Here is a 16,574-nt window from a genome sequence, read left to right on the forward strand (position 1 = left end):
CCATTGGCATCAGCACGGCGTTGATTGTAATCGACAGGACGTCCGATCTCCTGCTGTGTGGCTTCTTCAGGTGTTGTACCAGAATATGTGGTCAAATTCACCCCTTGGGTTATTTTTTCTCTTAGAACCTCTGTAACAAATTGTACATTGAAATGCAGCTTTCTGACAGAAAGATATTATACACAACGATTAATGAAAAAAATTATAAATTTAGTTCTCTGTCTTATATTTTCAGTAAAATAAAAGGTTGAGTGATAACAAAAAAAGCAATTTTTGGGCATTTTTGGCAAGTTTGAGAAAAAAATCTTGAATATTGAGATCATCGAATATCAAAAGACAGGAAAAACGGCGGCTAGAAAGTGCAAGGGTAAAAACAGTTCCAAATTCTTCAGTAAACTATAAGAAAGACTTTCTGTTTAAGTGAAAAGTTTGAAAAGGATTCGTTGAATAACGTTACGACATTGAGTTTACTTTAAAAATCTCACTTTAAAATATCCTTAGACATCTGAGGCAAGGATGGAGCACAATTATGGGACTCCAATGTTAAGCAATGTAATATGTATAAGAATTTATAATACATGTATCATTATCTTTTTAAGTACTAGTATGATGCCCTAGTGTATGTGTAAGTTCAAATTTAATGATAAAGTTTAACTTTATTCATAATATTGTAACAGGGTTTTGTTTGTTTGTTGTTTAACGTCCCTCTCGAGATTTTGTCACTCATATGGAGACGCCACCACTTGCTGGTGGAGAGCTACAATTTTTGACCTATACTCGGCACTTAGGGTTATTGAGCAGTGAGGGATCTTTTTCGTGCCAGCACCTACTGCTACACGGGACCTCGGTTTATACGGTCTCATCCGAAGGACCTGTAACATGGTAAGGAAGTGGGTAAGAGCAACCTATTTTTCAAGAAATGTCAAGGAACTGCTAAACCAAGATTATTATTTCAAGTTTGCAGTAGTCAAAGCAATAGTCAAAGTTTCGGAGTAATTTAATCCTGAAGACATTGCAGGAGTATACTAATGTCCCAAAATAAATGCAACCAATATGGCAAGAAGAATGAGGATAATTTTTTAAAAGTCTATCCAAATAACCCTGTGTAGTTTAGTCAAGGAGGCAAGAAATTTTTCTGTGTTTGATTTACGCCATTTATCCAATCAATACAGAGGGCTGATAGCGAGTGTGACCAGTCGACATTGGTTGCATACTTTTACTATCAACCGATCCCACTTCTGGAGTTTCCAGGGATCTATGTTTTAACCCTGTTTACGATTTGTTTTCTTTACTAGATTTATGATATTAATCATTGTTTTTTATCTTTAAATTTTACATTTGAGTCTCAAAAAAGTAGGTAAGATATTAGTACTGTATTTAATGCGATGTCCCTTGAGTGTGTAAGATCTATGACTATGCTTGTTGAATCCAAAAGCTACCCATGTTGTAGTTTTACAAAAGCTTCTGATTGCAGTTCTAATTACCTTCCTGTTGGCATAGTGAAGGAAGCATATCACTGCAGTTTTTGGCCTGGACATTTACAGATCTATTCTTACTAACAGCCAAGCACTCAGATGGGTCTGTCACATTACCTAGAAATAGAATAAAGCAAGAGTGTTTTAAATGTAACAATGCAATTCGTATATATGACTGAATAGTGTTTACCATGTCCGTACTCTATTCTTTTTTTTTCTGTCGAATTATATCCGTTTGAGCAAAACTGCATTTAATCTGTTGTAGTTAGTAAGCTTAATATTTGAGATTTATTACCTCCATTGTCTTAACAAAATTCAATGCAAATAATTCATCATTGCAGCTCCACACACAAATGCGCCTTAAGCTTACTGCTAAGTGAAAGCATTGCAGTTGTGACCTCATTTTTTTGCCTAACTGCTTTTGACTGTCTGCATGTATAGCTTAATCGGGTTATGAATGTCACAATGTTGATTTTTGTAACAAATCAGGATATTAATCTCTTGCACAACAAAAAATTAGTGAGATAATCAAATGAAATATAACGAAAGATAACGAGCAGTGATCGACAAGAAAAAAAGCTAACAACAATGCATATCCGTGAATAGGTCATTTAACACGGACTCCTGGAAATTTCGGAGATGGGATCAGGTGCCTAGGAGGAGTAAGCGTCCCCTATAGACCGGTCACTTCCGCAATGAGTCGTAAATATTAATAATGCTTCGAAAATATTATGACCTTCATGTAATTGTCATACAAGTATGAACAAACGAAGCTGAATCAATATAGTTATTTTAATTTTTTAGTTGATCGCAGCGTTTATAGATAAATGTACCACGTGGGTATCATATACTCTAAAAAGTATGCTAGTAACAATATTATTACATGTAATTTAATTTGCGTACGATGTATTTATCTAGGACGTATGGATCTTTTTAATGACACATAATGAGAAGGGTTTTAAAAGTATGCCGAAAACCAGCATTTACAAACTTTTTTTTAAACCCAGCTGGTATGTGTATTGATTAAATTAAACATTATATGAAACTTGAAAGAAGCAAATGTCAAAAAAGATAAAAGCATTGACATATTAAAAGTTTGAATACATTTATTCATTGAACCTGAAATAAAGATACCCCAGAGTCTGGCACATCTGTTTCATATTTGGATATTTTACTAGAAGAAGACGTTAATAGTAACCTATAGCTATTAACCAAGCTTTATGATAAACGTGATGACTAACTTTTCAAACTTCCCTTACTTAAGTAGCAATATACCCTTATCACCTGCATATGGGGGTCATGTCTCTCAGTTGATTCGATACGCAAGAGCATGCTCTACGTATGAACAATTTCTAAAACGAGGCAAGCTATTGACAAACAAGTTGATGAAACAAGAATGTAAAAGTCTCGTTTAAAGTCTCATTTCGCAAGTTCTATGGTCGATAAAATGACCTTGTCAAGGACCCTATTTCAGAAAAGTCATAATTCAATATTTATCCGAAAATCCTGATCATTAAAAACTATATGTAGCATAAATATTTTTTTTAAAAATTGATGTAAAGACATTGAAATAAAGTGTCGCATTGTCTTTTTTTTTGCCAGTACCCCTGCATAATCAAAATATATTCATTATATTTTTTTCTGTATATTTTCTCCTTTAATTACTACCAGGCAAATTCTCTATTAAGGTTTATTTTTGATTGATTCCATAAAGGATCGAAAATATATGTAGATAGGTAGTGAATAAAAAATGTAAAAACCATGCCTGTATTCCATTGCTTTATGCTACGCCTCGATATTCCCGTCCACGCCCTTGTGATGCTGGAAGGGGGATTTGAAAGGATATATATCCCATCAAAAGAGCCTCTCAAAACACCATCACAATTTAACACCGAGTTAGTCCAGTTTCTACGTTCTGGTTGTAAGTAGACCGATTTCTCCTTCTCACCCTGACCTACGAAACAAAACAATTTCATTGGAATTGAAAATAATTAAAAATGTTTATTATACATTTGTAACTCTTCATGATAACTATTCATATATATCTATAAAAGGTCAATTAACAAAATAGTTTTATACCATTTTTTGAAATTGTAAGGATCTACACAAAAAAGATAATTTATGATCCTATTACATGTTCATTACCGTATTTCTTTCATGTGTTTACCTGAGGTACAAGTCTCCCGCGTGGCGCAGTGGATACAGCGTTTGCTGTAGTTTCGCAGTAAAGGAGTTGATCCTTATGTGGTGGGTTCGAATCCCACTGCGGGACCTGGAGACCGGTCCTTCGGATGGGACCGTATAAACCGATGTCCCGTGTCGCAGTAGGTGCTGGCACGAAAAAGACCCCTTGTTGCAAAATGGCCCCGATTGCTGAGTATAGGTCTAAATTTGCAGCCCTCCACCGGCAAGTGGTGACGTCTCAATGTGAGTGAAAATTTATCGAACTCATTAATCAAACAAACAAATCTGAGGTACAAAAATTAATCGATACTAATACACCTAGTACTAGGAAACTTTGTGGATTTGTCTCAGCAGTTAGGTCTCCTTGCCCAAGGATAACGAAACAGACTTAAACACAAGGTATATTTTTAATCATCCATACGATTTTAATTATTTGTCAGCTAAATCTCTTAATCTGTAGATAAGAAAACTTTGTTGATGCAATGTTTTGCATTGGACTTTTTGATTTCTATAACACTCAGTATAACATGAGGATTTTGATTAAGCTAAAAATGTTTTATGATCCGGGGCCTTGCACAATGATATAAAATTAATTGTGCACGTGCTTATTGTACGTTTTGCGTTTCTGCTGTTTTCAGAGAAAAAATAATTTTTTTTTTCACTTCATTGAGAATTTGAGGTTAACGCATTGTCAAAATATATATCTGCAAAAAAAAAATGCATTGTTACAATGTGAACTGGTTTGGCAAAGTTGTTCATCACAAATTAGTACCTGAGTAATGGCTTTGTACAATTTGTAACAGATGAATACGGTAAAGTAAAATCTTTTATGCTAATCTTTTTAGAGAAAAAAGTATATCTTCAGTAAGAAAAAACAGACTTGCTCCATTTAGTTTTCCACAAAGACTTGATGAATTTATTGTATTGTACAAATGGTGAAAATACAAACACATATTGGCAGAGAGAATCGAACGTGTTGTCGACATAAACATTTTTCAATTTCTCAATCAATTTTACTTTATAAAGAGCAAATAAAATAAACTCAAAAAAAAAAAAAACAAAAAACAAACAAACAAACAAACAAACAAACAAAACAAATAAGTAACTTGACAATCCTTTATTATTATCCTCAACAAAATTTAATATGTATGGTGAAAATGTATATCTTCTCAAATACTTTTTTATGAAAGAAATTAATTTCAAATTTGAAAATTATCAAAAGAAAAATATACTTTTGGAAATTGTAATGTTTTATTGTCAACTTGTAGCATTCATGATCAAAACTGCAGCTCTCTAGAACTTACATACGCAAGGTAGTTTTGTGCTGCATGGAAGAAATTCGTGCAGTCCTACACTCTTACCAGGGATCAAAATAACAGCCGCACAGTCTCCAGTTCCGTTAGCTTAAAAAGAATATCATCATTTATAAATCAATTATAAAAGGTTGAATTTAAATTCACAGCAACTTCAATCCAAAGTTAAAGGAGTTAAAACATAATTTGTCTACAAAATATATGACTTGTTATCTGCACTTCTACCAGGATGTTAATTGCATTCAGCTAGAGAAACACAATCTTTGTCAAGTTGAGCACTACTCTGGAATTCTAAGAAATTACTAAAACGACAATGCATTCGAAGGGGAAGGTGTTTGTTTTATTTACGCTTTCTGATAAAAACCCCGAAACAAAATCTGTCTTACAGGTTTATATATTTTATTTTTTCTTCCTGACACTTAATAGTTATGCACGGTGCATGTATATTTAAGTCATATGTAAGTCAAATAAAATCAAACATTTGTACTTATTACAAATATACCTGAAATACAATAGGATATTTCCGTTTAAAATTGTATTGGGTAATGACCACGTCTTTACAAATTTAATTCTTACCTTGACTTCTGAATTGGCCTGTTTGGAGTTCTAGAAAGGCTTTCTCACTATAGAAGTCCATTTGTGTATTGTTAAACAACGTGTTGTAACATCTACTAATTGTTACTTTTGTTTGCAGAAAATCGATACAAACACATTGCCTTGACTGAAATAAGAGAAAATTTAAAATATTAATAATACTTGGTTAGGAAAGAGCTGATCGTACTATTCAAATTATGTTACTTGGCATGTAATTAAACACAATGTGAAAAAAGGGTTCAAGAATTTTGTTAAATATTCAAGAATATGTTACTGAAAAGGAAATGTGTCTAGTGAATATGTATATTCTCTAAATTGCTTTTACAGATTTATGAATTGCAATTAGCAACAGTGCAGGAAGTGTACATGTCAAGCAGAGGCCCGTACGTTGGTTGAATAATTCAATAACTTGTACCGTCACGGTAGCTCAGTCGGTAGAGCGCTCGCTCTGTGATCGAAAGGTCGTCGTGAGTTCGAATCTCGGCCGCGACTGACTTAAATCGATAAGAAAAAATGGTAGCCACTGTTCCTTCGCGAAGCACTTGGCACTTTGAAGTGAAAGTTGCGAGTCTTGCGGAGGAGACTTTAAAAACCGAGGTCCAGAGTCACGGCAGGCGTTGGTATGATAAAGATCCCTCACTGCTCAATGGCGAGTGCCGAGTAAAGGTCTAAAGAAGCCCTTCACCGGCGTATGGTGACGTCTCTATATGAGTGAAAATCTCTCTCTCTCTCTCTCTCTCTCTCTCTCTCTCTCTCTCAGTGATTAAATTAATGAAATAAATCGTTCGATGATATTTCCAAGCAAGAGAGTATACATTGTATATGCATGATGGAATATTGAAAGAAAACAAAAGAGTCAGTGGATCGGATATATTTGATTTTGCAGCCTCATTTTATTAAATTGGATTACATCAATAACAAAAATAAACAACAAATATAATTGAACAATAATATGATTATCATTATGCTTAAAACAAACTTTAAAATCTCTTCAAATGTTTGTAAAAACCCTTTACTGGCGTATTTTCGTAATTATTGCTAAGCCATTAAAAAAGCAGCAAATTTTGTTTTATTCAATATATGGACTCTATAGCAAGACATCGTTATAATTTCTTTTCAGGAGAAAGAATTTTTTAGTACTTGAATACTCACTGACAAAGCAAATCTTGACCCATTACAAAAATTGTAGCAGTCATACACTGGTTGATTGGTTTTATGTAGATAAGTTTTCCTTTCATTGGTAATTGATATGCATCCTAAAATAACGAGTTCAAAATTCATTATGATAACAAGATAAAACAAGAACAGTTTGAGTGCATAGATTGCAGATATATCCTAAATACTCTAAAACACAAGTATACAGATTGGAGTAACAAGAATTGATAAATTGACCATGGTCTTTTCCACAAGTTGCTGGAAAAATTTCATAATCTTTTTAAAAATCTTTTAAAATCAAATAAATCACACGATAAAAAATGCGTCAACAAAAAAGAAAAGAGTTTATATACATATGCATATTTTATAATCAAGAATTGACAATGTTTAATAATAAGAGTTTAATCCAGATTAATCAAAATTATCATCATCATCATTTTTCATTAGTGAATAATTTCCTTATGTTTTCTTGCACATGATTTTTATTATAGTCAGATTTATTCACTACTCTCTCTCTCTCTCTCTCTCTCTCTCTCTCTCTCTCTCACGATCAAATTTGAATGGAGCTGTTGTCTTTTTAATTGCAGCTATCCAGTATTCTCTTCCATCTTCAGGTACGTGATTTGTAAACGTATCTGAGAGCTCAAAAAATAATCCACTCTCGTTTGATCCGAGAAGTTGACACCAAAAATTTGCATTCCTCCAGGTTCTTTTTTCAGTGTCTAAAGAGAAAATAAAATATAAAATATTAAATTGTTGCTTCATGAATAACAACACTCTTCACAAATAGAATGCTGTCCATATTTACTTATTTAAAATTTGATTTTAACACCATCTTATGAGTAAAAATTATTTTTCACTTTTTCCAAATTTTAAAATCAGAAGAGATTGCACTCGAAAAATTGTGAATATTAATAAATATATTGATCAGAGTATCTAAGGAAGTTGATTTTTCTAACCCAACAATTTATATTAACTTAGTATTGTTTTCATTGATGTCTACCTATTGCGGCGCAATGTTTGGTGCATGGTATTTTGATTTATTTAAGGTATTGCATTAAATTGCTTTCATATAATATATATTCATTCTAAGACTTTAATGACATTTATATTCAAAACTTTCAAAATTCTTTAATGAACATAAACTGACATTAATCATGAAAAATGACGATAACAAACAGGAATTGTCAAACGTCCATAGAAACAATACTAATTGGGAGCATACCAAACACGGACCTCTAAAAAACAGAGATGGAATCGGGTGCTAAGGAGAAGTAAGCATCCTCTTTCTACCAGTTACCCTGTGCACTGCCGTGTGCTCCTTGTCATGATCCGGCAAACGGAACAATCCGTAGAAAATTCAACGTAAATTATAATAGCCTAACAATTTATGAAAAACGTCAGTCAACATTCGACTAAATGATATTATTTGCTGACAAGGTTATTATATTGACCATAGTATTTGCAAAATGTAAAACGAGACTGTTGATATCCTTGTTTCATCCACCTGTTTGCCAATAGCTTGCCTCGTTTTAGAAATTGTTCGTATATAGATATAATGATAATATACTGACATAAATAATACTGACATTAATAATATACTGAAAATGAACATTAACTGACATTGATCACATACAATTATTAATAATATATTGACATTAAATATATCTTGACATTAAATGAAGTAAACGTACATGATTATGTAGCCATATTACTATTGTATCTTTTACTGCAATTTCTTAATATATTATAAAATTGAATTTCTTATTGATGCATCGTAATTGAGGTACCTAGCTAGAGTAAAGAGGTTAATAGTTTATTCTTAAATTAAGGTTGTGTGATAAACCTATTTCTAATGTTTAAACTTTGAATTTTACAATGATGAAAAGGGAATACGAGACGTATCTAACACCACGGCTGCCTTATATGATTGGTTTCTATGATAAGAGCAAGAACCATAGCAATTAATGTAAAAACGCCATCTTATCATGAAAACCCATCAGATAAGGCCGTTTTGGTATTCCACAGAAAGATGTAAATTTTGCAATTACATGATATAAATTTCACCGATCACATTCATAAATTGGTTGCGATTGTCCCTCGTAGCATATATTAAGTACATGTACATGTATATAGGAAATGATAGGATATGATCTTACAAAAAGTAACTGAGATTTCTATAATACGAGACAAGCTATTGACAAACAAGTTGATGAAAAAAGAATATCAACAGTCTCGTTTGAAGTGATCATTTCGCAAGTTTTATGGTCGATACAATGATCTTGTCAACAAATATCCTACCATTAAGCCAAATGCTGACTGAAGTTTTTCATACTAATTGTTATGCCATAATTTACACACTGAATTGTCTACGAATTTTTTCGTTTTTCTCGATCATGACAAGGAGCACGCGGCGGGTGATATCGGTCGGCAGGGGATGCTCACTCCTCCATAGCACCTGATCCCGCATCTGATGTTGGAGGCCTGTGTTTGCTCCGCTTCCGTTTTGCATTGTTTAAATGGACTTTGAGCTTAAATACTGACCGTTTTTCCATAGCTCACATAGCATATTTAGTATTGATAAAATTATAACAGATTTAAATAGTTATATTCAATTCTGTGATTTTTTAACATTACACAGAAAAATAGTTTTCTTACCTATCTGTACATCTAAGGCCGAGCTCTCTTTAGGTGATATTGTTAACAAAAATAGGAATCCTATCATTATAGCAGATATGAGTGAGCGAAGAAGACATCTAATTCCCATTATGCACTGACTCCATGATGAGGGTAAACGTGTGAAACTTGTTAGAGACAAGCTTTGTTACAAAGAATTATTCAAAAAGATTTTCTTTTAGCTTGGTATGTTCATATTCTTGTATTCCCACTTCGAAAAATATAGAAAACATTACCGTACAAATGTTCGTTTATGCTGCATACAGGAAACCCGTTTCAATTTCCTGTATGATACATCTCAAAGGGCGTAAACAATCAAGAAGGAAAATGTACATGTTACGCATCAATTCGTATAATTTTCATTTCAGTCCTTTTTATATAGAAACTTTAAAATCAACCCCATGAAAATTTCCTCAACATCTTAATGTCTTTTATACGGTAGCTGGTATAGGACATGGTATGAGAATTTTTTTTATTAATTCGTGGCCACGAAATAAAATTCGTGGGAACGAAATAAAAATTCGTGGGAGCGAAATAAAATTCGTGGGAACGAAATAAAATTCGTGGCCACGAAATAAAATTCGTGGGAACGAAATAAAATTCGTGGCCACGAAATAAAATTCGTGGGAACGAAATAAAAATTCGTGGCCACGAAATAAATTTCGTGACCACGAAAAAAATTCGTGGCCACGAAATAAAAATTCGTGGCCACGAAATAAATTTGTGCTACATAATGCCATTTTTAGCTTCTTCTGTGTTATGTCATTCAAGATGAACGAACTTATATATATTTATCATTTAATTGGAATGAGCCAACGGGATATATGTGTAATGAGCAGTGAGATTCGATGCTGTTACGTAGAACATGTTTCACATGAGAAGTTATACTCCTAACATGCTACGATTTTGTGTTTTTATTTCATTACAACTATGTGACAGGATTCAATAGAAAATGTGAGAAAACAGCAAATAAGCCCTTAGAGTCATTAATGTTCGGGTTGCCTTGACTAATATCAGGAACAAAACTTGCCAGAGTTATTATAGTTAAGAAAAATACATAACTTGGCTAATATAAAATTGTCCCTGTGTATCATATCATCTAAAAAAAATCGTGACTTCATGCTGTGTCATGTAGCATGATGACAAGCTGAAGAGAATACTTTCATTTTGTTTTATCATTTGGTTAGGATGTCATTTTGGATGCAGTATCATTGAACTGCCTTAAACTCCAGAACAGTCAATTGAATCGGCTTGGATGTCTTGTTTTAATTTTGGGCACAGAGCAAAAGAGAGAGTTTATTATTATTTTTTTTTTACATCTAGACTATGTTCATAATGCATGTACCAATTCTCAGCTGCTTCTAATATATATGCAAATTAAATATATGGGTATTTATAATGATGTTTATCAGTGCGGGCCAGTTACAATAATCTAACTGTGTCTGTGTGTCATGGAAAAGACTCTCACTAGGTCCATAGCAAATTATCATTTTAACACTATATGTACATATAATTGTGAAATAAAAATTCGTGGCCACGAAATAAAAATTCGTTCCCACGAATTTTATTTCGTTCCCACGAATTTTTATTTCGTGGCCACGAATTTTATTTCGTGGCCACGAATTTTTATTATGTGGCCACGAATTTTATTTCGTGGCCACGAATTTTTATTTCGTGGCCACGAATTAATAAAAAAAAATTCTCATACCATGTCCTATAGCAGCCACCGTACTTTTATCTCACATGCACAGTGCTTTATAATTATGCTAGTGTATTCTGCACCACAGACTTCTCTGCATTTGGTTGTAATGCTTCACTAGTCTCCTAGCAGTCATATATATCATAATGTTGTCAGATGCCATTTAATAAATTTCACAAATGTAACTTAAAACAGATTTGTGATAAAATTATTTGAGATTGGGTTTTAAGTAGATGTGATAAAATATTAACAATTCAACAGTTCAAGTTCTCTAGAATATCATTTATGTCGACATACAACTTTACACATGTACGACTAAAAATATTTGACTTGTAATATGTATTTTAATCTGAATGACAATACAAAGCAAAATTATTAACAGTCTGTTTGCTAAACGTACATGAGTAGAGAACAGATTTCCAACTGGTGATACATTTTCAATATATCGCAAAATAAGTCCATTATATGATCTGAACCATCGGTCAGGGCCAGGAATTTCACAATGTTTATAAGGATATTGAGCAGTAATCATAATTATATAAACACTTCGCCTGCTACATAAATGTCCATAAGCAAAGAAAAATACTTTACAAGTTAAAAATGACCAATTTACTATCCTGGAGCTTCAATCCTGAACCCAAGGGCCACAGGTTTCTTGATGAAGAACTCCTTGCTTATTATATCAAGTAAAAATTTTGACTGTGTGGTTGTGCCGAGGAGTAAATAATAAGGTTTTCGAAAATTGGATCAATTTTGATGGTTTTGGCCACAGCATTCAGACCATAGGGAGACAAGATCAAGAAATTCACTATTTTGTTCCCCTTTACACATATTTATCAAATCATTCAAGCGAAGCTGAAATCCTTTCGTTTTACAGAAAAGCTGAAAATATTTTAAAAATTCCCATGAACAAATTTCCTTTTTCATTAGAATTACAAAATAGTCCAAAACAATGCTGATTTGGCTAATGTGTTACATAGCAATATTTACCTTCCATTTCTTGCCTTTGATGTGTTACAGCAACTTTTCTAGATAGATTATACATGTATTTTACAATAATAAAGTAATACATTGAAACAATATTCGTCAAGGTTGAATGCTTTTATTTCCTATTCAATTATAATCACAAGTGATGTAATATAAAAAGGGGGTTTTTTTCGTAAGGAAAAAATTCCCGAAACCCTTTGATGAGATCAGTAGCAAAGATGTATAAGCAAACGGCAAAGGTTGTTTTTTACTACGCACTGACGTTAATTATGTGAAGAAAGTATGCCTTACATATAAAGATTGTATACATGTTCGAACATACACCCACCATACGCTATCAACTTACTAAATGACCCAATATCAGATATGTAAGATGTACATTGTACATGAATGGTTTTAAAAAAACCAACAGAGAACGAAAATTTAATACAGTTGTTCTCGGTAGTTACATGTAGATAGCAAATTATTCACAGAATTACAGTGAAGAAGGAGACTGACTATTCTCTCTACGAAATAGAAATAAATACAAATAATTCGCAGATATTACGAACATTATGATTTATTCCTTCATGTATATATACTCGAAAAGTCATGACAACAAAATAAATCGACAAACAGGCTCTGAGTCAAATGCTATAAAATAGCTAAATTCAAAGATTATCATTTTCAAACACCATTAAAAAAGGTGTTACGTGGGATAACGGGAATATAATTTCAGCAAAAATCAGAGGGGCAAGTTTCGCCATCATCATGATTTTCCCCTTTACTTCAGTAAATTTTATTTCATACTTTTTGTTGTTCAAATCTGTTGAATAGAATTTTGCAATGACGTCACTGAGCACCATCATCGACGTCTCCCGCCCAGTCCCCCTCGTCCTCCACCACGTGGTTACTCTTCCCACTTTTCACCGCCTTCTGCTCGGGCGATTTGATTGGCACTGCCGGGGACTTTGGTGGAATTGAGGGAGTCCTCACTTGAACGTAATCATCCAAGTCTCGCTGCAGAGCAATGTCTGAATATTTTCCTGACGAGGTTCTCGGAAGGGGAGGGTGGTATACTTTAGGATTATTTGCTGTGACTAGCATTTGCAACACAAAAGTGTCCGAGCAAGGATTTGGCACTCTAAGTATATTTTTGGGCAAAGTAATTTGTTTTCCGCTTTGGGTCATATGTAAATCTGGCGGCAATTTTGCAATCTTCCGGACAGACTTCATATCTGTTTTTCTGTCTTTCATAATCACGTTTTCCCTGTGCTTTAAATTTCTATAAGGATTGTTAAAGGTGCGCAATCCATTATGTGAGGAAAAAGCTTTACTATGCGACGGCAAATTTTCATCGTCCTCGTGGTTTCGGATATTTCCCGGGGTATGGTGGTTGACATGGATACATGTCAACAAAGCTTTTCCAGATTCATGATCTTTTATAATTTTTTCCGTCATTTCGTGCCTCGTCATCATTTTAGTACTGGACTTTATTGGCCGGAAAGCCATATAATCAGCTGATCTAGGATGACTTGATAATTTTTCGGATTCGTTTACCCCTTTAAAAGATTTCGTGGTCAGCTCAATCGGGGTAGCATTAGAGTTGGATTCTGATAAAGGTTTCCTGGACACTGCTGATGACGGCACGACATGGACGTCTGATCGATGACTAGAATAATCTAAAAGATCTGACTTCGCCCTTCTCGCACGAGACACTAGAAATGGGGGTTCTGTTCGCACTTTTGCGGTTTTAACTCCGTGCCGCACTTTATACATTTCATGGGCAGACGTTTTGAAATTCCCTGTTCTGTTTTCGGAAAGATATTTCTCGAGAGATTTTGCTGACACGCCATTGACAGGTTGTCCGCAGAGAACGAAAAAGGGTTTTTCTTCAATAACACTATCTTCACACACAATAAATGGCGAGTCCATGGTAGAAATACCAAAATTTGCATGCTGAAGACGGCCAAGATACTCCATTCTTCTGGAAGCAGCTGACATTCCTGCAGCGGCCAATTCCAGAGAATGGCGTGACGTCTGTTTCAAGATGATTTCATAGGATTTATCTAATGTTAGTATCGTGCTTGTTACCATTGGACGATTGGCTCGTGACGTCGCCATTACGGGAGATGACGCGGGCGTATTTCTCGGTGCTGGTGCTCCTTTCACTTTCAGTTTTTCAATAGCTGTCGACATCTTTCAGGATGTGAATGCTTAAAAAACAACAAATTAAACATGATAAATACATACCTACATATAGTATGATATATTTATTTCAAGAGTAATATAATTAAACTTTAATAATCAGTACTAAAAGAGATTGGAAAATGGAAAATGGAATTTATCAAACTTACGTATTCGAAACACGGACACTTCTTTCAGTATCTAATTCCATATCTACTAAATGTTGTTTTACTTAGAATCCGGCTTGAATTAATATATTGAGTAATTTTTAATTAATTGTCTGTTTCCTCGTGGTAACGCGATGCATATGTTAGTCTGCACCAGGATTACCGTTTAAAGCACAATAACTTTGTAACCAATGCAATCACTTGTCAATTGAGAGATTTTAATCCTTTTATTTTACCCTGATATTGAGATCTTAATCACATTAGCGATGTAAAAGACAGCTCAAGATTTATACACCCCAGTTAATATGTACAGGTAGAATACCATTCCAGTCTAGATTTTTATATTTTTACGGTTTCTGTTTCGTCGGTTAGATGTGAAGCTTTATTTACTTTATATAATCTTTCTTCATTATATCCCCCAAATAAATGTGAAATATGTTGATTTTTTTTTTTTTTTTTTTTTTTTTTTTTTTTTTTTTTTTTTTTTTTTTTGGTAAATATGTGTAAGTACAACATGTACAAGTAATTTTAAACAACACAAAAATTTTTATCTCCAAATCGTAAATCTCAGTTTTGTTCACTTCGTTTTAAATCATTTCTCAGTGAGGAGAAAGACCTTCATTGTGTGTCTATAAAACGTAGGTACGTGTTGGGGGAGGAGGGGGGGGGGAGGCAAAGAGTTAAATACTTGTAACATAATAAACTCTCCCTCTCTTGTGTTCAATCCGGTAAAGTATGTGAGAATGGAACTTCCTCCAAACCTCCAGAGTGGGCAGCAGAGTTCGACTTTTTAAACTTAAGAAGTCTAAAGGTGTATGATCTAGATGTGTGATAAATTTAAACGGCTGTCACCTGTCTACTAAAGGCCTTTTAGTATATTACGCGTGTCGGAGATGTTTTACAAAATTGGCAGGGGGTTTTATGCAGCACTTTATACATGAAGTCAAGTTCATCTGATAAATGGGGGGAAAATAGCATATAAATGACTGCATGAGGGGTTCGTGCTAAATTTACAAGCCGGTGTACAAAATTTCACTTCTATCTCTTATTTTTTTGGGATCAATCACTGTTCGTTATCTTCGCCTTTTTCATTAGAAGGATACAATTATTAATAATAATATCAGAATATAAAGAAATTAAAAGATGTCTGTACAATAGACAAGTATCTATCGTATAATTTATATAATATATACATGGTATATTAATATTTTAATAAAATATTCCAACGTGCACCACTACAAAAAATGTCGATAGCGACCGTTCCGGGCTGTTATCCATTTTGATTTGGCTGCATCCACAATAAGAACTTTGGTCTGAAGCTGTACAACGCATCAATATGTGCATATCATGAACATTGAAGCAGCTTATTATATTATTCAGCGACTTTGTCTATCGAGGTTGACAATAAAAACTGATAATTCAAATGCTTACGGAAAAAACTTATGTATTTTTTAATAAAGTTTATTTTGCATATATGATCCGCGGGAAAAATTGACAATGACTTACCTTATAATTTTATTCCCTAAATGTTGACGAATAAGTGTGAGATTTCACGGCATCTTTAGCCGCCATGACTTTTATTGGTGCCAATAGTCTCATTCATGTCTTCGTAGTTCTTGCATAGTTTTTACGCCATTTAGAGTCAGGATCGTAAGCCAGAATCTTGGAGAGTTATCCAGCGGATTATAACTAATTAAAATCAGCTATTAGTATTAGAGAAGAATATTTTGCTGCACAACACATATCCGAAGCCAGCTTGCTGAAATTTGGCACATATACATGTGTAATACAATTATAAAAATCTCCCCGATAGTGGTGTTTAAATCAAAACTTCATACCGTCTTAATAACCTCATAATGACGAGATTCAAAGAAGAGATTAGCTTCTGTTTAACATGCATTTTAATTAACAGACCGTGGACGTTTGTTTAGTTCATTGAAATATATTAATACTGCGTATATATCATAATTTATGTCTTATTATGACGCGAGATCAGTGTTTTGATATTTTGCAAGGCTGCTATGTTTTCAAGATATTTTTCAGATAAATTTGTTGAGTAAAAGAAATAAGGATTGTCTCTCTTTCAAATTATTTTTTTTTTACATTCAGAATCTGATGAATAAAATAAAATTTGAGTTTTAAAATTAAAAGAACTTTT

At 33.5% G+C, this 16,574-nt stretch overlaps 2 protein-coding genes across 2 annotated transcripts; both read right to left on the reverse strand.

Annotated features, from left to right (window-relative positions):
• Window positions 1-4,257: 4,257 nt before the first annotated feature.
• On the reverse strand, window positions 4,258-9,586 carry LOC133176467 (uncharacterized). Its single transcript, XM_061311583.1, has 6 exons — window positions 9,380-9,586; window positions 7,270-7,443; window positions 6,719-6,822; window positions 5,549-5,693; window positions 4,964-5,062; window positions 4,258-4,363 (listed from the first exon to the last, which is right to left on the reverse strand). Exons 1-6 carry the CDS (start codon window positions 9,486-9,488, stop codon window positions 4,323-4,325), a joined length of 672 nt encoding a protein of 223 aa, XP_061167567.1. The 5' UTR covers window positions 9,489-9,586; the 3' UTR covers window positions 4,258-4,322.
• A 2,937-nt stretch (window positions 9,587-12,523) lies between these two features.
• Window positions 12,524-16,040, reverse strand: LOC133176394 (uncharacterized). Its single transcript, XM_061311514.1, has 2 exons — window positions 15,923-16,040; window positions 12,524-14,278 (listed from the first exon to the last, which is right to left on the reverse strand). Exon 2 carries the CDS (start codon window positions 14,259-14,261, stop codon window positions 12,915-12,917), a length of 1,347 nt encoding a protein of 448 aa, XP_061167498.1. The 5' UTR covers window positions 14,262-14,278; window positions 15,923-16,040; the 3' UTR covers window positions 12,524-12,914.
• Window positions 16,041-16,574: the final 534 nt, after the last annotated feature.

The sequence above is a fragment of the Saccostrea echinata genome, unplaced genomic scaffold (genome assembly GCF_033153115.1).
Source record: "Saccostrea echinata isolate AGI-Se365-2 ecotype Australia unplaced genomic scaffold, CSIRO_AGI_Sech_v1 ptg000075l, whole genome shotgun sequence".
Lineage (NCBI taxonomy): Eukaryota > Metazoa > Mollusca > Bivalvia > Ostreida > Ostreidae > Saccostrea > Saccostrea echinata.